The 22913-nt window shown below is 35.8% G+C and overlaps 1 protein-coding gene across 4 annotated transcripts in view; it reads left to right on the top strand.

The window, feature by feature from the left end:
- Positions 1-22913, top strand: part of CENPE (centromere protein E) — a 38186-nt gene that overhangs the window by 4118 nt on the left and 11155 nt on the right. Inside the window, exons 6-33 of one of the 4 annotated variants that reach the window (XM_056349745.1) lie at positions 105-186; positions 380-447; positions 522-593; positions 2117-2168; positions 2957-3044; positions 3225-3351; positions 3973-4092; positions 5397-5555; positions 5939-6080; positions 7328-7419; positions 7746-7802; positions 7883-8050; positions 10147-10221; positions 10464-10586; positions 10945-11079; positions 11703-11880; positions 12326-12480; positions 13503-13817; positions 14631-14942; positions 15142-15300; positions 16200-16409; positions 17334-17618; positions 17731-17889; positions 18737-18949; positions 20104-20262; positions 20446-20667; positions 21649-21786; positions 22641-22841. In XM_056349745.1, the coding sequence (XP_056205720.1) occupies positions 105-186; positions 380-447; positions 522-593; positions 2117-2168; positions 2957-3044; positions 3225-3351; positions 3973-4092; positions 5397-5555; positions 5939-6080; positions 7328-7419; positions 7746-7802; positions 7883-8050; positions 10147-10221; positions 10464-10586; positions 10945-11079; positions 11703-11880; positions 12326-12480; positions 13503-13817; positions 14631-14942; positions 15142-15300; positions 16200-16409; positions 17334-17618; positions 17731-17889; positions 18737-18949; positions 20104-20262; positions 20446-20667; positions 21649-21786; positions 22641-22841 (4266 nt within the window). Of the gene's footprint in view, positions 1-104; positions 187-379; positions 448-521; positions 594-2116; positions 2169-2956; positions 3045-3224; positions 3352-3972; positions 4093-5396; positions 5556-5938; positions 6081-7327; positions 7420-7745; positions 7803-7882; positions 8051-10146; positions 10222-10463; positions 10587-10944; positions 11080-11702; positions 11881-12325; positions 12481-13502; positions 13818-14630; positions 14943-15141; positions 15301-16199; positions 16410-17333; positions 17619-17730; positions 17890-18736; positions 18950-20103; positions 20267-20445; positions 20668-21648; positions 21787-22640; positions 22842-22913 lie in introns of all 4 variants that reach the window. The other 3 variants (XM_056349736.1, XM_056349757.1, XM_056349768.1) reach the window with 3 other exon arrangements.

Raw genomic sequence — 22913 nt, 5'->3', positions numbered from 1 at the left:
AGAAGGAAGCAAACTTGAACAAATGCTATAATAATTGCTAGTAATGTTAATGTATTGAAGTGAGTTTGAGTTCAGTAAGATTTATTACTGTTTCTGTTCTTAAGAGGAATACGTATGTAGAAGACCTGATTGAAGAGGTAGTGGTTGCTCCAGAACAAGTTATGGCATGGATCAGAAAAGGAGAAAGTAAGTTGTTTAGCCAATATCAGCTGATATCTTAGAAAAGCATTGCTGAATATATCTAGCATCATGAGGTATCTCTTTGAGATTATATTCAGAAATTAATGTTTTTAAGATAACAGAGAAAAAGCATTATTTTAAAGCTATGTCCAGTTAACCAGAACATAAGCAGAAGTACTCTAATATTGCTTTTTGACAGAAAATCGCCATTATGGAGAAACAAAAATGAACGAACACAGCAGCCGTTCTCACACCATCTTCAGAATGGTAAGAACTGTTTCACTATTAGGAGGGGTTTTTTATTTTTGAACTGACAAAGATTTTATTGTACCCTCTTCTAGATCATTGAAAGCAGAGAACGAAGTGATCCTGCAAATGCAAACTGTGAGGGAGCAGTGATGGTATCCCACTTGGTAAGCTATACTCCAAGAAGTTATTAAATAGGCATTTAAGTAGAGAATTTATTGTTACCACTTGTTTGAGAGAATAATGTTACTTTATTGTGACACTACAAGCATGGTTTGTTGTTAATTTCTAGCAGACATTTCTTGGGCAGGTGATCAGAAATATGTTCACTGTATACAGGGAGACTCCTGGGGTGTTACCTAGAGGATATCTTCCCACCAAAGGGAGTTCTGACATGGGAGTAGTTCCTACACAATTCATGCTGGACTGGGGAGTTCACGCCCTTCCCAGAAGTGTAAGGGGCTATTGTCAGAGTGCTGTTGCATTTTGCTAAACACTGCTTTCTCTGCAATTGTTCCCGACTGCTGACAAACCTAGTGAACTTATTTGTAAAATGGGTAATGTTAAGGCTTCTCTTAGCCTCAGAATTAATTGTTAAAAGAACACGTGGCTTATAGCTGCAAAGGCCAGGAGATATTTTTTTTTTTCAAAAGTAACACCACTTAACATCTCTTTAGTGGATTACTAGGATATGAAATACTTTAAGCTGGGGGGACTACACTGCTCATCTCTAGAGGAGTGTTTTGGTTTCTGAAGCCTTTTCTGTACAGCCTTTTCTTGATTCTCAGAAGAGAATCCAAATCTACTGAAGGAGTGAGAAAAGTATTAATGCTTTTCCCAATTTAGCAAGCTTGAAGTCCTTCGCGTGCATTGTGGAAAGAGCTTTCTGTTCTGGCTTCATATGAAAAAGCTCTGAGATCTGAATGTAAACACTGCTGGTGCAGTATTTGAGCAAACTGCCTGCTTTTTTTTCTCACCATATCTTAATGGTTCTACTCCTTTTACACACCTTCCCTGTCTCTGTTCCAACTGACTTTATAGGAACCTCTGCTAATGTGGAGATAGGGAAGGGGTTTTGGCCTTTTTGGTCTGTTGCTGCTTGATGGAGTTAGTACAGCATTTTACCATTTTAAACAAACTAATTAAAGTGAGGGCTACTTGCTCAAACAAATTGTTATGGGATGCTATAAAGGTCTAACTGACTTTGAACCAGATTTAGAGTGAGGCTTCTCCTCTGGTGTACCATTTCTTCCTTTCCTTATCACCACAATGACAGGCAAGGAAGAGACATACAGCTGGTACAGGACAGGGTGCTAGATAATCTCATCTAGGCTCACTTTCCCATGAAAGATGGACTGGATTTTCTGTGATTCTATGAAGCCTCCTATGGCTTGAATCTGTAGTGAATGCTTATATACTGAGAAACGGTTTATTTTTTTGTTATGGAGGGTAGAGGGACTTGTAGTGCATGTTTGAAATACTGTTCAGAATGATATAATAGAGTTCATAAGAACTATTCTGTGTCTTTGAAAGTATTGGTTGGTATGTGTCGTAGCTATGGATTACTTCCAATAATGACAGACCTCTTGCTTTTTTGGAGTGTAACTTTAATTTATTAAATTCTTAGCAGAGATTTAGAGGATCTAAAATGCCTCAGAACTAACCTGTGAAATATTTCATGAATTTGTAGAACTTGGTGGATCTGGCAGGCAGTGAAAGAGCTAGTCAAACAGGATCTGAAGGTGAGTGTTAAATGAGGCTATCCTGATGACCACTTCTGTTAATGAACCCTTATGAGAGACTATGATAGAAAGGAACTTATTTGATATATGTGCAATTGTGTTAATTACTGTTTATAAATAATCTCTTTTGCCCTTGGTGGGGCAGAATCTACTCAGGAAAATGCTGTAAAATGCAAACAATTAGATAATACAACTTTTCCAGAATAGCAAGTCCAGCAACAGTCATACTGAACTAATGGAGTGGACATGATTCAGTAAAGATTCACCTGCAGTAAAGAGATCCTTAGAAGCTTATAGGGACTTGTGTAAAGTTGAAAAGTTAATAGATGTCTCGCTTCAGCAAAGAGGAACCTTGATAATTGACGATAACAGCATGAAGTAGCGCAAAAATGCTTTTATCATAAAAATCTGAGAGGAACACAAGTTAATACACTATCTTACAACATTTGGGTTAGCTGTTCCTCGTATTCTAAGGCTGGTTTGGTATACTTACACGTGTAAATACATGCATTTGCAAAACCTACACAGGAAACAAAATTGAAGTTCTTTTGGCCACAGCTACTTACTATGTAAAGATTGGTTTTGTGCTAGATTACTGTTGTATTTTTATGCATTTCAGCTGTTATAAAGGATTTGGTACTAGCTGCTGATAGGTCATAGTGCATTGCAGCATTTCACAATTAACTCATGGATAATCCTTATGAACATAACATAGCACAGAAGCTTGACAGATTGAAAATGTATCTTAACGTTGTTTTTAATTTAAATAATTACTGTTTGATACCCAGGTGTCAGACTGAAAGAAGGCTGCAATATAAACCGGAGCTTGTTCATTCTTGGTCAAGTTATCAAAAAACTTTGTGATGACCCTTCTGGGTAAGCATGTGTGTTTGCATACCTGTTTTAAGTCAGTCACTAATGAACTATGAAATATAAACCTTTTATGTATAATCCTATTTTGTGTAGGTAATTCAAACAACCTGTTACTTCTAGAAAAGACGTTTACTGTGTTTTTTCTATGTAAAAATACTAATACTTTCTTCCCTCTTTCATCAGGTTTATAAATTACAGAGACAGCAAGCTGACGCGAATTCTGCAGAACTCCCTTGGAGGAAATGCTAAGACGGTCATTATTTGTACAATTACTCCCGTTTCTTTTGATGAAACGCTCAGTACTCTTCAGGTAAAACTTTTTACTGGTTCTCAAGCATTATTCTGACTCAAGGCTTCATTGTAGACAGGTTGGAGGGATGGAAAACTGTCATCTGTTGGATCTGTAGTCAATTGAATCTTCTAAAGGCCCTCTGTGGCCTTGCAACTTGAAATGTTTGTTTTGTACGCTTCTTTTTCCCAGTTGTCATCTTGTACTAAGCTGTCTAACTAGAGCTTTCTGGCAGTTGGACCAAAGCTCCTTCTCTCACCTTTTGGGCAGGAAATAACATCTTTTCTCATTTGCCTTTTCCAAGCACAGCTAGAACTAAACCTTTGTTAACACAAAATGTTAGGCCCTACAGGGAAGGAGGGTAATTAAATATTCATGAACTGTATTCTTTAAGTAGGATTGTCTTCCTGCTTTTTTGGTGGTCTTTTGAGGGTTTTTTTATGAAATAAAAATAACTTAGTATGGTTTTGCTTAAATATCAGGCTTCGCTTTTTTTTTACATGAAAAAATAAGTAAATGTCAATATTTGTCTTTTTTATGTATTTATCTAATAAACTGTCCCTTTTCTTATGTTGGGAAATGAGACACAATAAGGTTTTGAGATATTTGTTCTCTATTACCCATGAGAGAATATTCTTCCAGTTTGCCAATACAGCCAAAAGAATGAAGAATACTCCGAAAGTTAATGAAGTACTTGATGATGATGCCCTCCTGAAGAGATACCGCAAAGAAATTCTGGATTTGAAAAAGCAGCTGGAAGAAGTATGTAATAAACTTACTAAAATCAATCTATCATTAGTACTGGTAGATATTTGGAAACATCCTGTTTTTAAACCAAAACAAGTTAATTTTGTAGGTGTAAGTAAACTGTTTAGTCATATCTGTTGCTTTTATTGAGAGGACAGAAATTGAAAAGATGTGAAGTTTAGAACTGATGATAGTAAACACCTTTGTGAAAGCTGATACTGAATGAGATCAACTGAGTTGCTTGCTTTCTGTAGGTTAACGTTTAAGAAATAGAAATTTGTCATCCCTTATATCACACTGTAACATTGCCATCGATCAAAAGGAATAATTGCAGTATAAGAATTTATGAATGTCAGTTAAAGATTCCAATTTAATTCATGGGGTTTTTTGCCTTACTGATGTTTAACTTCAGCTTAGTTGCAAGAAGTTGCAGCTGCATAAGATTACGGGCAAAACTTAAATGTAGCTTCTGGCTACACATAAAGAATGAACAACTGTAACTTCCTGCCAGTGTGTTCTCTCATGTGTTTGTCTTTCTCCAGAAATCTGTGGAGTTGAGGAGCAATCTTGCAAGTCTTGTTATGGCATAGATAATAAAAGATAAAGCATAGGAAAAATCACAATTCTGAGTGTACTATTTTGGTGAATTGAACTGTTAAAATATGACTTTTTGTTTGCAAAAATAGAAAAATATGTAGGAAAATTAAGTAAAAATAACTGACCTTGTTTTTTTAAAGAGAATTAATTTGCAATATGAATGTGCACCTAGAGGTGTTTGTCTTCTGAGGTAGTAGGTAGTGAGGAAAGTACTTAAGTACAGAAAAGCTTGTTGGGAAATCCCCTGTGAACTTTGAATTACTGTATTGTAAGCTTATGATAAAGTTGTAAAAAATCTACTACTGTAATGCAGTTGCTTCACAACAAAATAACTTTTCAGTACTTAAAATTTTAAAAGACTACAGGCATTAAGGTAGCTTGCTGTTATTTGACAAATGCATCAGTTCTCTAAGAGCTTCAGGCTTCTGGCATTATGGGATGGTCATCTTAAACTGTTACACTCAAAAGTATGGGGTTTTTTTATCCCCCGAAAAATCTAAGACTGTATTGTTTGGGGGAGTTTTGACCCCTTAAAATACCAAGTCTACAGGCAAATTGTAGACTACATTGTCAGTTTCCTTCTTAAATATTGAAGATGGCTCTTCCAGGCTTACAAGAATGTATGTGTGTAGTTTTCCTTAAATATTTATGATTGTGTATCTTCTGTAGGAGTAGCTTGTGTTCTTAAAATATCAGTTTGATTAATACTCTTCTCATGGAAGGTGTCTTCAAAGACTCAAATCCATGCAATGGAGAAAGACCAGTTGGCTCAGCTGTTGGAAGAAAAAAATTCTCTTCAAAAAGTACAAGAAGATAGGATACGGAACTTAACTGAGATGCTGGTGACTTCTGCCTCCTTTTCCTCAAAACAGAAAGCCAATGTAAGCACCTGTTCCAGATCTTGTTTACTCTGAAATACTTTGCGAAAGCTAATATTAAATACATAGGGTTATATTTACAATGAGGAATAAGTTTAATAGACAATTTTCACATTTTTTTCTTATTTTTGAAGGGGTAACTTGAAATAACTTCTGAGTGAGTATCAATTCAGTGTTGCCTTGCAGTGAACAGATTGTGGAAGCTTTTGCTTTCAAACCGTTATGCTGTAGTTCAGTTTTGAAGAAACTGCAAAACTATCTAGGTAGCTGCTGGTACTGTTATAGAGCTAGCTTAGTGCAACATCTATTCTCTACTTGTGCTTTCATTGTATCACTTTTCCTGTAAATACAGGTGTGTTTGTGGTTTTGTTTTTTTTTTTAAAAAGGCCAAGAGAAGAAGAAGAGTTACTTGGGCTCCTGGTAAAATAAACCAGATGAGCATGAGTTGTTTTGAAGACTTTACATCAGGGCTGACTGAAACAAAAAAAATGAAAAGGTCTCTGTCATCAGTACCAGACACAGAGGATTGTAAGTACCATCCAGAGAAAATAAGGAGACTCTGCAAAACTGCTTTGAAATGAGAAATAATCCCTTTTTAATAAATCTAAGTTAAAAAGCAAATTAATATGCTAACAATATGAAAACTACATTTAGTTGGCCCTACTATACTACTCAAATTATGTTCCATGAACTCAGTTTTGAAAGAGTTACCTGTAGCCCATGAGGAAATCCTATTTTCCAGCAAAGAATGATGCCTGAAAGGGAAGTGGTTTTAGCACAATAATACTGGTAACGCTTGTGCTTTTTTATTTAAAAAGGGGAGCATTGGTCTTACTATCCCAGCTGAAATAGTGTAGCAAACTCCTGTTGGATAATTTTGCAAGCATTACTTATTTTGCCAAAGGGAATAAGTCAACTCTCTGATAGCACGGATTAAGAAGTCCTTGCACATGCTTTCCAAGATTACTTTTTTCACCCCTGCTCTTCAGCATATTGAGCTTTAATTTTTAAAACCAAAGGTAAGAGCTGTGAGGTAAAAGGCAGGGTCTACAAATACTTCTGCCATGCAACCTACTCCAGCCCCCTGTTTTTTTGTAAATGTAGCCGAAGTTATTCTTCAGCACAGGCTATCTATTAAAACAATGTTCTTCCCCTCAAAAAGGAGAGAGGGGGGGAAGTGTGTGTCAAATTCCAAAATTCTCAACAAGAATAGATCAGTCATTACTCAACAATCAAATTAAGGTAGAGAAATACAAGGATGACTTAGAGGGGTGAGGGATGAAGTTGAACCGAAAACACAAGAATAAATGGACAGGTTTTTTGCTGGATTGTAATTTCTTACAGCCTTATTGCCAATCCTTCTACCAAGCTGTTTTGCTTGTGGGGGTTGACAGGGTGTTTTTTGGGGAGCCTGGGGGGCGCATGTGTGGTGTGATCTATGTTTTTTTCTTTAAATCTTGCAGGATACTGTTGAGTTGTTCTTTCCTTGACACTTAAATGCTTTTCCTAATCTCCAGTTAAATAATGAATACTAATGCAAATCCAGAATATTAACTTGTGCTAAGGTGGTCAGCGTGAGTGTAGGGACTGGTCCTCAGTGTTATTTCCTTTCATAAGAAAAAACAGTGAGTTTCAGAAGTCACATCCAGTGTGCTACATCTTTTCCATTGAATGATTGTTTCCAATGTGATAAAAATTTTCAAGGAAATAATTCTTGATGTCCAGTTTAAAATCTACTGCTACTCTGTATTTTTCTAATACATCTTTCTCTTCAGCTATATTAGAGAATTTTGAATATGACAACCAGTGTCTGATGGCTCCTGATCAAATTTCAGATGAAGGGACTGCTGGACCTAACATGAATTGGGTAACTTTATAATCTATGCCAGTTGTCTAATACAGTGCATATATATTACATCCTTCTCAGTAAGATCAGCCTTACTTATCTGTAGGACACCAATATTCTTCTGTATGTCTGCAGTATTATTGTAACTGGCTAGAAAGTAAGTCTCATGGTCATCTCTGTGAAGCTGTGGGATGGCTCTATGATTCTATGGCTCTGTGGCAAATGATCCAGTAAGCTTTGGTACTTAAACAGGACTAGCCATGAAAAGACAAGCAACAAGGAATGTAATTGTAATACTAAACTTGCTTGATTTTGTAGATCAGTTAACTGAGTGGTTATTTTTCTAGACTCAGAAAGACTTTGAAGAATCTGTGCAACTCTGTGAAGCATTAGCACTAGAAAAGGTTAGTCTGTTCTGTGTTTTCTAGAAATAAGACTGACATTCCAACAACAACTTCTAAAGTGTCTTGTGCTGCTTCTTCAGGATATTGCTGTAAATGAGGTCAATGTCCTGCAAGCTAACTTTAATAGCCTAGTATTGGAAAATGAGCAGTTGAAGTTAGAAATAAATGAAATGAAGGAGAAACTAAAAGAAAAAATGGAAATGGATGAATTTGAAGCACTGGAGAAACAAACACAAAAAGATCATGAGGTAAGGTGCATTGAAATAAATACAGAGAATTCTCTATGCTCAATTTTTTTCTAGAGTTTATTCGGTGTATGTGTACTTGGATGTTGATTCACAAATAAATAGTATTGTAAGCTACATTCAGCAATAGAATGCATGAACCCAGGATTTAAGCTGGATTTACTCGGTGTAAAATTCAGACTTTTTTGGACTTTTTTTTTGGAGCGTCACATACTGAAGTCTGGTTAAACATATTTTTGTGTGTATATATGTATCCAGATATTTTTTATATATGCATGACATGAATTTCACTTTAGATGTCAGCAAAAGGCAGTTGTTTTGCTGTTTTGAAGTTAAAGTATATTTGTGAAGCTATGTTTCACATTTCTTGTGCAAAACAGTGGTTTACAATCCAAGATAGCTCTGGTTTTGGTCATGCATTGAACTATATAAGCATTAACTTTCAACATATTAAACAGTAATAAAATATTTTAAAATAATAGCGTGAATAGTAATGTCTGTGGAAAAATGAAACTTACTTTGTACTAGGAAGTCAGAAATGGTAAACCTACCTACTAGATAATTTATGAGATTAAGCTTAATAAGATAAGAAAAGCTGACTTGCAGTTCTCTTTATCTTCTTGTGCTGTTAGTGGACATGTACCTTGTTTGTCCAAATGTTTTATGCTCCAATCCTGTAATCTGTGTTATTTGTATCAGTTTCTAGCTGCCTGAGGGCTAGACTGAAATAAGTTGGGGTGGAAAAAAAAAAACAAACCACTCCAAACAAAAGAAACAACCAAAAAGAACCCCAAAACAACAGCTTGAGGTATTAAGATATGGATGTATTATTCCAATCCATTTCTTTCCCAATACCTTTTCTGCAAACTACTTGTACGTGCTAGTCTGTTTAATATGCTCTGACCACTAAACTAAGGTTGAAGCTGAAGCTACATCCTTTTGCATTGGGTTAGGTTACAATTTAATATCGCCTCTCACTTCCACTGTGTTCCCTACAAAGATTTATGGATCTTAAACAAAATGGATCCACAACAGATTATGGTTTAGCTTGTATTTAAGTTTCTTTTTTAGAAGACTTTGTATGCTAGACTAACTGTGCTATCTTCCTTATAAGCCAACACTTAACAAATACTCAGTCACAACTTTCCCTGCAAAGCTTTTGTGTATCTAGTGACAGGTGCACTGTTCTAAAGTGGCTTCTATTACAAGAATTGGTTTTTTAATGATTCATGTTTTCAGATATGTATCTGAAGACAGTCTATAAAATGTATTTGATACCCATATAGCAGATTAATTACAGCAATACTGAAAGGTCACATACTTTACCAAATACATTAGTTGAAATCCATCAGTTTAAATCGCAACATATATATACAGGTAAACTCTGTTCTGAAAAATGACATTAAACTACTTCTGACAGTAGTATCGTACCACATCTTCTACAACCATCATCTGATTTTTAAGATTACAGATAGGAGTACAGTAAGAAGAAAACCCTAACTATGTAGAAATACTCACAGGAGAGTGCTTGTTTTAAAGCTCTTCCCTGATCTTAGTTACGGATTGGATTTTCTCCTTGCCTGTGCTTGTGACTGCAGAAGTGCTTGTAGATTAAGTGCTTATCGTAAAGCTTTGCTAACAAAGACCAAAATAAAGGAGTTCTTCAATTTTAGAAGTGCTTTTCTACCTAGTCTTGTGCCTCTTGAGGATGGAACAATGTGTTCATGCCTTGATTTACCTCAATTTTGGCACCTTTTCATTCCTGTTAGTAAATAGATTAAATTATAAATATCTGTACTGTGTCATACTAGACACAGACATGTACTGCTTACATGACTAGAATTTTGCATCTGTACATTTTCTACATTAATTGCTTTGATCATATTGCTTTTGCTTCTTGAGCTGTTAAGATTAAATTGAACTTGAATCTTTTCTAAAACAGAGCGACTTTGCTGTTTAAATAGATATGTGTGTATATATAGTTTGCCCATTAATACAAAAGATAAAACCTTGCTTATTTTCATGGTGTTGGCAACTAAAACTACTGGTGTGGGTGCTTTCTAACATCCTCTGCAATTTTGCTTCAATTTGCTCCACAGATACAACTAATGCATGAAATAACCAACTTAAAGAGTCTAGTTTCAAATGCTGAAGTGTACAATGAGGAACTTGAGGTGAGCCTGTCCATGAATTTACATGCAATAAGACTTACATATAGTGTGCTTGGTTTTTTATCTCAAAATACTGTATTTGCTAGACATCATTGGGCTCTGGTTAGTCTTAATAGCTCTAAGGAGGATATGTCTAAAACCTATGAATGTTTACTATGTACAAAGCAGGCTTCTGTTAAATTCTTACCTGAAAAACTAAACTGGGCACTAGAACTTTCTTCTCCCTCTTTTTCTCCAACTTGTAGGCAGAAATAAACTCCAAATTGGAAGAGCTGAGAGAGAAAGAGAACAAAATAAAGATATTACAGAATCATGTGGAAGAACTGCAGAAAGCAGGAGCAGAAAAAAAGGACATATCTTTTTCAGTGGTAAATTTGAGTTTTCTGCTGGGTTAATAGTTGGTTCTGGTTTTGTTGGAGGTGGATTAAATATTGGTGTAATATTGATATAATTGAAACTTCTTTCCCTACAGATCTTGAAGATTTTTTTTTTTACAAAGCTTAAAATGTGAATTACTACAGCATTGTACAGCAGTACTCTGAAGTAAACCTATGGGAAATGCTGCTTTTTAACCCATCTTTCATTTGAGTCTGCTACTGTTCCTTCTCGACTAAATTTATCAGGTTTTCTGAGCCTGTATTTACATTTCAACCACGTTACAATGAACTCGCTTTATTATGTCTATATATTTCTTGATTTCTTCAAGTATTTATCTGTTCCTTTCAGGGAGATTCTGATAAGCTAACTGAGGAAATTCAGCAGTTGAATAAATCCCTTTTAGATAGTGAAACCATAGCCTTGGATGCCAAAAAAGAATCTGCTTTTCTCAGAACTGAAAATTTGGAACTGAAGGAAAAGATGGTAAGTACTTACCTTATATACATAATGTATATTACAAACTGCTGTCAAAGACCTGTCTGCTCCCAGACTAGTGAAGAAAGCAATCATAATTGATAAAGACAAGATGTGGTAGAGTATTTGGAGAAAGAAAATGACTCATGTGCCAAGGAATGCTTTTATTATGGAATTCAAGGAAAATGGGTCTTCAGGAAAAAGATAAAAAGAAAATAGGCGCTGCTCCCAAAGGAGTGGGATGGGGTAGTTTTAGGTTTACCAGTAGAGAGAGAGAGCAAATGAACAGTCTTTAGGGAGTTAATAGGACATAAAACTTGAAACCTAATTTTACCAGAGAACGAAAGAGAATAAGAGATAAGTTCAGAAGTGGGATGGAGCTTACTTTGAGCTTTGAAGGACAAAAGACAAAAATAGTAGAAGCAGTTGTGGCCCTGACCTCTAAGGTAAGGTATGTTTTGTTATAGGACTCTGACAGGAACACCGTTGTTAAACATGGCAGAATAAGCCACAATTTATTAAGGCCAAAGTTGTAAGCGACAAGAAGAAATGTGACAGACGCAATATTTAGATTTTAAGCAAGTAGACTTTTATTTTGTGTGTGAATTGCATGTTGTTTTGTTTTCCTGAAGAATGAACTCGCAAATAATTACAAGCAAATGCAAAAGGATGTCCAATTCTATCAAAGCCAAATAGAAGCAGGAAAAGCCAGTTATAAAAAAATGCAAGCTGACTTGCAGAAAGAGTTGCAGTCTGTATTTCAAGAAAATGCAAGACTAACTTCACTAATGGAGGGTAAAGTTCCAAAAGGTACTGTTCCAGGTGGTGCTTTTTTCTCTCTCTCTCTCCTCCTTTTTCCCCATAATGGTGGGGGGCATAGGGAAGACCTTGGCTCTTGTTCTCTCATACTTTGAGCTTCTGTCAGTATTGGAGAGGCTGGTACTGCTGGCACATAGTAACTGCTTTAGCACTTTCTTGCACTATTTGGAAAACTGCAGCTTACAGGATGTTTTGCATTTTGCGCAAAGACTGTCAAGTTAATAAAGGCTGTTGGAGTGAATCTAAACTAAATTGGATGTCAGCCTAACAAGTGATGACCAAATTCAGACCACTAGTTTCATGTTGGCCATTGGTATAATTCTAGAAGAGTGTATTGTACAATGTGACATCTGGAATGCATTATAAATCTTCTGCTTAACTTAGAACATACTTTTTCTCTCATACTCCTATTAATCTAAACTTTTTAATTCTCTAGATATGCTCTGTCTTGGGGAGCTGGAAAAAAAGGCAGCTGACTTAAAAGGAGAACTAGAGAAAACATTGAAAGAGAAAGCACTTCTACAAAAACAAGTAGATGAGCTCTCAGAATATCAGACTCTACCAAATGTTGTTGAGATGCAGCAGAAAGAAGTAAACAAAATATTTAACTTGTTTTTTTTAGTACTTGACTGGTAACGTGTTTATAGAGGCCTCTTTGATATGAAGTTCTAAAGCTAAAAGTTATCTTGAAGCAAATAACCTGAGACTTTGTGATTAAGTTCATCAAGTTATTGTTTTCCAGGTATTTAATACTTGCACCTAGGAATAAATTTGAAGTAACATGCTTAGTCACAAAGTCTACTATAATTAATGAGGAATTTCTAGTCCAATATTTGTCTGCCTCATTGCCATGGTCACCATTGATAACTGTGTATATGTATAATGGTGTTTGATCCTGCTTTACTATGCTAAAACTGAATCTTTGTCCAGTTGGCCAAAGAGAAAATTTCAAGATCTTTTAGCAGAAAAGCTGCTTGAGAAGTGATTCAACTTGTGAGTTCTGGAAAACTTGTAAGGAAACTTTCCTGTTTCCTGGCAAGTCAGGGCTTAGTCTGCTAAGTTTGCTGTAAGTGTTTGCAAACAAATCCTTTTAAGACACACTTTTTAGGTTTCTTTATCATTAAATACCTGCTACTAAGTACACGCAGTGAAAATTATTCATGGCAAGTGATCTCACAAACTCATGAATGCTCTGCAAAAACCATGAAAACCTTCCAGTGGTCTACTTCCACTAATAAACAAAATGTATTAGATGTTAACAACTTCATAAACTTTGTATCATAAAGTATTGATACATCTAAATGTTCAGTTTAGGAGTTGTAGCTGGAAATATCAGTCCAGTCCTAGCTCAAATGTAAGAAACTAAATGTTTAAAGAACACCTAAAGAGTTAAAGGAGGGGTTTCAAGGTTTTGGAAGGGGCTTGTCTGCCTTCCTTCCTTCTCTTTGGAGGATTGTTTGCTAGATGGCTTCCTCCTGACAAAGCAAAGCCTAATGTGCTATGTGTTTGCCTGTACTTTATTACCTATACCTGCATATGAACAGCATTTTTTATTATGTAGCTATGACATACTGATTTAGAAAATACTATTAATATTGCTTTTCCATTGGCAGATTATTGAAAAATGTGAGGAGCTACACTTAGTAAAACTGGAAAGAGAAAAGCTGCTTTCTGACGTAGCTGACAATGAAATTAGATTTAAACATATGACTGAAGAAATTGGAAAATCAGAAGACAGTCTAGCAGATGCACAACTTAAATATGTAAAGCTTGATCAGGAATATGTAGCACTTAAACAGCTCCATGAAGAACTACAGCAAAAATATGTAGCAGTATTGGGAAACAATGAACAAATGAAGCTTCAAATAGATACGCTATCCAAAGAAGCACAGGAGTCTAAAACAACTTTGGATGAAGTGAAATCAGAGGTTAGTGTCAGTGTACTCACATTTACAGATAAGAAATGAGGTATTCACAATATTAAAAAAAACTTTTTTGAGAAGTAGTCTTTAAAGGTATAAATAATGTTGAAATTCCTCTGGTGTGAGTGGATATTACTTACTCTGTGCCAGGTGTACAAGGTTGCAGGATTGTGTAGCTTAATGGTCTCTTCTTTTTTGTAGGCAAAGAAATGTATATGTTGCTCCAGGTTATATGTTCTTCTTCTGTACTTGACCTTTTAATTCTTCTTTTTCCATTCTTAAGTTATGTTTTAGTATGCAAATACTTTAAGTATGCTGCTATGACCTACTCTATAAAGTCAGAGGAAACAGTCTCCTAATTAGGAACTGGACTCTGTTCAGAACAGATGATCTTTCAAACCAAAGAGAATCGCTGCATAAACTGGCAATTAGAATGGTGGGGGGAGGGAGCCCCACTTAAAGGGAACTAAAGATGCATGTTTTTGACAAGGCTTTTGACACTGATATGGCTGTCATATTCTAGCTATGGATTTGATAACTCCCAAGCTATGCTAAGGTTTCCTGTGTGGTGTTATGTTTTAGTAAGACTTTTGCTGCTAAGGAGAAACTGCAGGAAGGTTCCATAAATAAATGTTTATTTAACATGGACAAGAATATAAGAAGTGACTTTAAGTGGAATGATGAACTTCCTATTCTCTTGTTGAAAGCTAGTATCTCTCACGCTTTCTAAGCTAATATAAGATTCTGTGAGAACACATACACATTATGCAGTTCTGTGTTACAATGAAAATTTCTGGCCTTTTCCTTTGCAAACTAAAGCTCTCTATCAAAATGAAAGAACTGGCAGAGAAAACGGCAGAGCACAAACAGCTTCTTGAGGTAAGAGAAGATTTTATTCAAACTCAGCAGAAGTTAAATGAAATGGAGCAATTAAAAGAGCAAGAAAAGATTATGGAGTTGAGACTGGAGGCCAAGGATTCAGAGATTCAAGCAATTATTCAGCAGCTTACTGAACGTCAGGAAGAAATAAAAACTTTAACCCAGGAAAGAGATGACCTGAAGCAAAAAGAGGAGTCTCTCCAAGCTGAGACAGACCAACTCAAAGAGGATATAAAGGACACTGTTTCAATGGTAGGAATTCTGCCTTTATAGAAATTAACTGTACATGTAAAGGGGAAAAGTGTAAGAACAGTTAAAAACAATACTGAAATATAGAGGAGTGGGGTTTTGTGTATGTGTGTTGTTTTTTTTTTTTTAATTGAGGAGTACCAACTAATGTTGCAAAACACTTGAATGTTCTTCTGTGGATTTTCTGTCTTCTATTATAAAGAATATTTTGGCACATGAAGAACTGAGAAATGCACAGAGTTCTCTCGAGCAATCGCAGGAGACTGTGAAGAAGTTGGAAAAAAGTATTTCTGAAAAACAATTGCAGTTTCTGTGTGTTGAAGAGGCACTGGGGAAAACCATTAAAGAATACAAAATACAGGTAAAATGTTACATAATTAAAAATAAAAAAATCCTTTTAATATGTCTGCTAACACTGAAAACAAGCCTAATTGAGCCTGCTTTAGAGTCTCTTCTGCTTGTCTTTGGAAAATTTCTAGGCCTTTAGTAGAAAGAAGGCAAGACGGTAGTACTGACTGATCTCTTATCCACCAGTTGGTGGTCTATTTCTGTAGTGCTTGAAGATGTAATGTACACTTTAGTAAATCTTTGCTTAACTAGTTTGCCTCATGGTTATCAGTTTGAGTGGCTGGCACGAGACAGCAAATGGAAGAAGAGGTAACGGTTACTTAAGGGTAGGAATGAGGGCAGTGGTTTATAATGCTTAGTCCCAATGAGAAGTGTAACACATGGTTGTAAATGGCAGCTTAGTTCCCAACACCGAGCGGAAGGCTGATCCCACTGGGTTTTGTGCCTCTTTGTTTGACAACTGATAGAGAATGGTGCTAAGAATGTTGTTAGACAGCTGCTTCACTGGCACAGTTTCCCTGGCGGGAGAATCCATAGTATGTGAGTAGATTTTTCTTGAAGTATATCAACTGCCAGACTCATTAAGTCAATGGTTGTCAACTCAGTATTTGCATGTTTTGGAGCGAATGCATAAAAAAAAATATCCAACAAGTGTTTCTTGTTTGGCTTCTTGCTCTCAAACCTTTTTCTGGATAAAAAATCCAGCCGATAGAGCAGAAAACTGCTAAAAGACTGTTAGCATTTAAAACAAAACAAGTGACAAAGGCCAAAGACTCAGTTCTGGGGTCTTTCTAGTTTGGTTAGAGTGGTTTGATTATAAAAATACTGTAGCTGAATGAATCAAATGCAAAAGTTTTGCATTTAATTTTGGATTTGAATTGATAGAAATATGTCTTTGCACATTTCTAATAGATAGCACAAATGACAGAAGAAATAAAAATCATCACAATGGAGAGAGACGGGCTTGCTGAGGGCAAAACAGAAAATGATACCTGTAGAGAAAGTGATGAGCTTCAGGTGCAAAAGGAACAAATCTTTTCCCTTACACAAGAGAACAAATCATTGCAGGATAAGCTGGACCGTTTGCTTTTGGAAAAAGAAGAGTATGGAGAAAGAACTTTGGTAATTATCCTAGGGCTGTAATGGAAAGCATGCTTCTTTAAATTTTTGAGTGAAAATAATACGCAAAACTGAAGAAAAGGGTCCTGCTGCTTGGACTGCAGACCATTAAACACCAGGATTATTACTGTTTACTTGAAATGTATTCCACCCTTATTGTTGTAAATGGACTACTAGTAGCAGAATGACAGACATTTTTCTGTAAATAGAATTTTAACTTGATCATGATGTTTTGAGTTGACCTGCACAGAGATGAGGTTCTATAATAAGCAATTTTTAGCTGCAACTATTTTATCAGAAAGGTGGTTCTGCTTTTTCAAAGCATAGATAGAACTGACACATTTCTGGGCAATCAAAGGAACATTGCAGCCAATGCTTTCTGTAATTGGACATGCTGATTACACATTTGATATCTATATATTCAAAGTGTGTGTGTGTGTATATACACTTTGAAAAAACTAAAGTATGAGCATATATTAATATTTATGGGGAGAGCAGACAAATACCAAGAAATAATTACCTTGACACCCACTACTGCTGAGATGAGAAATATGGATAAGGTCTCTGGTTTGTGGGGCTGGTTTTGCTGGCTTTTTTCATTGTTTGGGTTTTGTTTTGGGGGTGTTGGTTGCTTTTTGTGTGGCTTTTTTATTGGTTTTTTTCTCCTCAGGCTTAATCTATGGTCATGAAATTCTACTTTTGGTAACTTGTTTCAGAAGTCCTCACTTCAAACATTATTTTTGTGTGTCCCATTCCAAGAAACTTGAATTGCATACTGAGTTCAGTCAAACTTTATTCAGAAAAAATACAAATCTCTCTAAAACATAGCTTCTGTTTGTTTTACATAATCAACCTGTCAAAGGTCAGCTATGTCTCTTTTAAAGCTACTTCCCCAAATGTGTTGACTTCTATCTCTGTATAAAATAGATGCCACAGGTTCAAGAAAAATCTATTGAGCAAGAAGTATTTCTTCTGCGAGAGGAGTTGAGCCAGACACAAAGAAAACTGCATGAAATGGAGGAAGTGAAGGCCAATGAATGTCAAAAACAATCTGAAAAAATGGGGAGAACAGATATTATTCCAAAACTGCATGACTGTCGAGAAGTGAGCACTCTGACAGAAAGAGAAGATGATAATCTTAAACTGCAACTGGAGAATCTCCAAAATGAGAGAGACCAGCTAAGAGAAACTATACAGGAGGCAATTAACGCTGTAAGAAGAATAGTCCTATTCCTTTAGGATAATATTTTTTGTGGCCTTCTGTATGTAAATTTTGGAAATGTTGTTTAGGCTTTAATATACTTTAACGGTGTTGTGTCCACAGAAGTCGGAGATCCAGGAAGAGTTGAGATGTGCTTATAACTCTCTCAGACAACATCAGGAGACTATTGTGGAGCTGAAAGAGAGTATTTCAGAGAAAGAAAATCAACTCTTGAAAGTGCAAGAGGCATTGAAGGAAACAGCTGCTGAACTGCAGCAGAAGGTCAGATGCAACTTTGTCAAGTAAACTAAAAATTCTGTCAGAACTGGCAACCCACGTCCTCTGCAGACTTCAGTTTGCAAGGGTTCAGTAAATGTGATAATGAAATTTAATTAAAGTTTTCCCTTCTTCCCCCCCCACACACCTCCTGTACTGCTTCTCAAAATAATTCCTTAGAAACAAAGGCAACGAGAAGATGATGAAATGCAATTTGACCTGTAAACTACAAGCCTTACTTATAACTAAACATGCCTTAGTGGTGATTGATGAAATACTATCTGGAATCAGTACTGCTCTTTGACTTCAATGCATTTACCAAGTGTTAGTTAAAAGGCACATTATTAGAATTTAAAAAGCTATGTAACTCTAGAAAATACTTGAGCAACTAAAAGAATGAGCTAAACTGCCTTTAACTTGCTGCACTATTATAAAATTTCTTGTTTACGTATTTTCATGTGCTGACACTATTTGTATGTCTTCTACTTGCTGTGGATACAGCAATGGAGTCATTTTTATGATGGCTTGTAGGCTTTTACGCATTTGCTTTTGTCTGTCAATAAGACAAAAGCACTTGAATTTAATTGACTTCAGCAAAATTGTTAGATCTTTCTTTGCTTACTGTAGCAGTAAACTAATGGAAGTATCTTCTGTAAAATAATCAAATTGGAGCAACCTGTATGTACAGATACTGCTTTAGAACTATGATCCAATAACACTCTTAAATCGGAACCTGATTACTGGGACAACAAAACTTAATTTGATAATTGGTTTGGAAAAACACCATTCTAATTTATTACTTCTACCTATGCTAGAGACAAATATTAATACTGGTTCTTACTTATTATTTCAGCTTACTGAAGAAACTGAAAACCTGACTTCTGAATATGACAAGCTACTGGCAGAAAAAGAACAAATTACAAGAACAATGAATGAGCAGATCTGTCAGCAGCTTGAGAAAATCACTTTACTAAATCAGGAGAAAGATGAGCTACAGCAAATGGTAGCAACTTGTAAAACAGAAAGAGATCGGTTAGAGGCTAACTGTCATGAAAGTGAAGAGAGGGTATGTATAAAATCGCTTAAGTAAATTATTTTAAAGGCAGGTTGTATCACTCTGAATTACTTTGGTCGTTAAGCCTTACGGTGTTAGGTATGTCTTCCTCTCCCTTCACTACCACGTTAGCAGCAGTAAACTAAAAATTTAGAGTACTAATCCAGTTGAGATTTTGGAATCTGTCTCCTATTTTTCCCTGGTCGGTTCCCCTCCTGCCCTCTTGGTCACTGTTCTGCTCTGGGTTCGGGCACAGTTATCAACCACCTGCTGGACGAGCACTTCGCAGGTTCCTGTTACATCTGTCCTCTCCAGTGCCCCTTTGCATTTAGCACTGAACAGTAGCGGTAATCCAGGTTTACTGATATCTAAGAGCTTAATTCTCCTACTACTTCAGGTCATTCTGGGTTGGTGAAGAGAAAGCTAAACACAGAGAAACTGATGAGCTATGCTATTTCTTCCTGATAGATTAGTGACTTCATTCCAAATATTTGCATGAATAATATGCTGATGTTGACACACACTGTCAGAATGAATTTGTCTGAAATATTGTTAACAAAAATCAAGCTGCTAATTTTTGAAGTTAAAAGGAAGTCTGGTAAATATTTTATTCCCAAAGAGAAGCTCTGCAAATTATTTTAAGATATGTAAAAGCTTTCATATGAACTTTAGCAAACCTCAGGCAGAACCACAGATTTCTTCTGTATAGACAAATTAATTCAAAAAGTAAAACTAGCACAAGAGGATTATCAGATTTTTCATTTTAGACTTACATCTTGCTACTAAACAATTAGCCAAATTATGCAACTGGTGGCAGTTGCCCCAAGAATAAGGCTATCTTTCATGGTAGGATATATTTGTGTTGGGGGGTGTGTTTGTGGGGGTTTTTGTCATCTATATAATCTGTTCCTCCCACAACATTTTTCCCTTTCCTCTTTTATTTCTGCCTACTTTTTTATTTTTAAAACTGTTAAAGACTGTCTGCCTTTAGAGTTTTTAAATAATACATAGGGGAAATGATAACTGAATGTCTTTTCTGAAGTAAAAGACTGATTATTCAGATAGCTCTCTTTAGAAATTCAAATGCTTTTGACTTATTGTTTCTAACTCCTGATAAGCAAAACAGTCATTCTGAGTGAACATCCATGTAATACCTTGTTTTGCAGTTCTTAAAAGTTCTGGCAGAAATGGAAAATCTACAGGAAGAACTAAGGCACCAGAAAGAGCAAGCTGATATCCAGAAGAACTTATTAGCAAATAAAGAAGAGAAACTGCAAAACACTGAAGAAAAACTAAATGGAGAAATAAACAAACTGAAAGAAGAGGCAAGTACAGTAATAAACTCTTAAAAATAATTTAGAGGTGGTCCTCTCAAGGACTACCCATGATAACTTGTGCTGTTTTAGTGGTCCAATAGATGATGTCATGGTCATGCAACTTAACTATTAGCAAAACCTCCTCTTCTGTTATGTGTTGATTTAATACTTTTTTAAAATATTTTTCAACAGGTAGTCAAGTTGAATGAGGACTTCAATTGGGTAAATAAGGAAAGGCACCAGCTGCTGGGAGAACTGGAAGAAAAGGCTGCGAGTGAGAGCCATAAACTTCAACAGCTAGAGAGACAGTGTGACTTGTTAGCACAGGAGAGAGATCAGCTCCAGGAAATACTGGAAGGTATTCGAGCAGAGAAGAACAAACTGGAGGTGAACCTACAGAAGAGTGTTGATAAGGTGCTTTATCTTTAAGATATAATAACTATAAATACTTGATAGAGGAAGATGGTTAATTTTTGAAGTTGTCATGGAAAATGTGTTACAAGTATTAATGTTATGTACTCAGACTGAAGAATATTGGCATGCTTTAACTTCTGTCTTGTGGAATGGTATTTAAAAAATGGATGTAAATTCTTTCAAAAATGTTATCTGTGGATGCTGTATTTAAGAATAAATGAGGAACCAGAAAATACGTGGGTTTCATTACCAAAACACTTAGGAATTTTTAATGAATTTGATAAATTGGTATGTTTTATAGTTGAGCTCCAAAGTTTTGAAACTAAAGCTGACAGGTCCTAACACTTAGATTTCTCTTCTGGGTAAGGCATATCTTTACAACAGCAAAGACAGGTAAGTTGGGTGGTGTCCATTAAGCAGCAGTCCTTGTTCAGATATTGAGTAATCATTTCAAATATCTCTAGTTTGATTCAAATCTTTGGTGGGAGGAGAATTTTCTTAGTCTTGCTACCAATATCTTTCAATTCACCTGTTTTCTTGAATATCAATTGTCTGGCTGTAAAATTTCAACTTCAATAGAAATTCAGAGGCTTAGTGAAAGGCTAGTTCTAGTAAGTTACCAAAGTAAATCAACAGCATTCTGACAACCGTTCTCCTTGTAAAATCAAGTAATTTCTTAATGTGAACCCTACTCAAATAACATACCTACTTAGTTACTTATCTGTGTAAACAGGAATTGCACAAAAGGTGCAAATGTTTTACATTACTAAGGATTTATCAGTATGCAAGCTGGCAGGCGTTGCTTAGTGAAAGGAGAGACTTTCAGAGACAAAACTTAATTTCTTGCACTCAAACTAAATGGGTTTTTTTGTGCTAAATATTTTGACTCTTATGAAATACTGAATGGCCTGGTGTGTGAGAGGTAGCTTCACGTGCTATTTCAATCTCAATTTTATATTTGTTGCTCTATTTTTACTCAAGATTCTTGAAACAGAAAAGGAATTGAAGTGGCAACAAGAACTCCTCAGCAATGAGAAGATCAAAGCTGAAGAAAGGGAAGAATGTTTGTTAAAGGCTCAGAGGTGGTCAGAGACTTTGGAGGACAGCCTAACAAACAAGGTGAGGAGTTTTGGTTTTAGTAGCTATTTTGTCTTCTGATGTTTTATCACTGATGCACTAAAGTTTTGCTCAAGACAAATCCTACTTGTAATTCAGAGCATCATTTTTTTATGGTTGCCCATGTTCTTACTTGTTTAGCAAAGGATTTTGTACATGTTTCTTCAGTGATGTTTAGGAAAAGCATCTTCAACTAGTCTCAGGCTCAGGGCCATTTGGGTTGGTTGGTCCATTAGAATGGACACCAATTTATCCAATGTGTGTGGGCTTAATATAATACTCAGTAATTGCATGTGTATCTATTCAGACTCTAAAAAGCACTGCATGAACCCAAGTGTGTTTGGAATCCTTGGTGCTTTGCCCACTTGCAAACTGTATCTGTTACTCAAAGTCTTGCCCTTAGCTCTTGCAAACTCATTCTTTTTGCAGTTTCCATGTCTTCACTTTTCACCTATCAAAATCTTCGTTTGTAGACTGAAGTTTGCTTCAGATGAGCGAATATGTTACTGTTCTATTTGCTAGAGCAGATATAAAGATAATTCCATTGCCTGTTTCTTATGCTAATCTTCTGTTTCTTTTCACTTCCTTGTGATGTGGGCATAGGTTGACTGTCTTGTTTTATTTCCTCTCACTTTACTGAAGACTAGAATTGACTGAAGTAGATTTCTCTGGGTGTCATGCTATTCCTCTTCTTTCAATTTTTTTTTCAAAGTGATAAGAGCACTAAAATTATTTTAGCTTCTCTTGCTGTTAGTGTGAATTTTAGAGTTACTGGAAATTGTGTTCTTTGCATTTGGCACAATGATTAGAGTACTTTGTATCATATGTCTTGGTTTTTTCCCTGCTATTTATTACAGATTCAACAGTTAACTGAGATGCTAAATAGCATATCATGTGAAAGAGACCGGTTATTGGCTGAAAGAACTAGTCATTCTTTCCAACTTAAAGAACAAATCTCATCAATTCAGCAAGAAAAAGATGAGCTACAAAAACTTCTCCAGAATGTCAGGACTGAGCGGGACCAGCTCAAGACAGAATTGCAAAAAAGTTCTGAGATGGTTGGTGTTGCAACTTGCTTACTGAAGTTATGAATAACTTCTTTTCTTGAATGGTACTTAATATGCATGCTT

Source organism: Falco biarmicus, chromosome 1 (assembly GCF_023638135.1).
Source record: "Falco biarmicus isolate bFalBia1 chromosome 1, bFalBia1.pri, whole genome shotgun sequence".
NCBI lineage: Eukaryota > Metazoa > Chordata > Aves > Falconiformes > Falconidae > Falco > Falco biarmicus.
The sequence above is the reverse complement of the archived record's forward strand: the minus strand, read 5'-3'. Positions and strand labels throughout refer to the sequence as shown.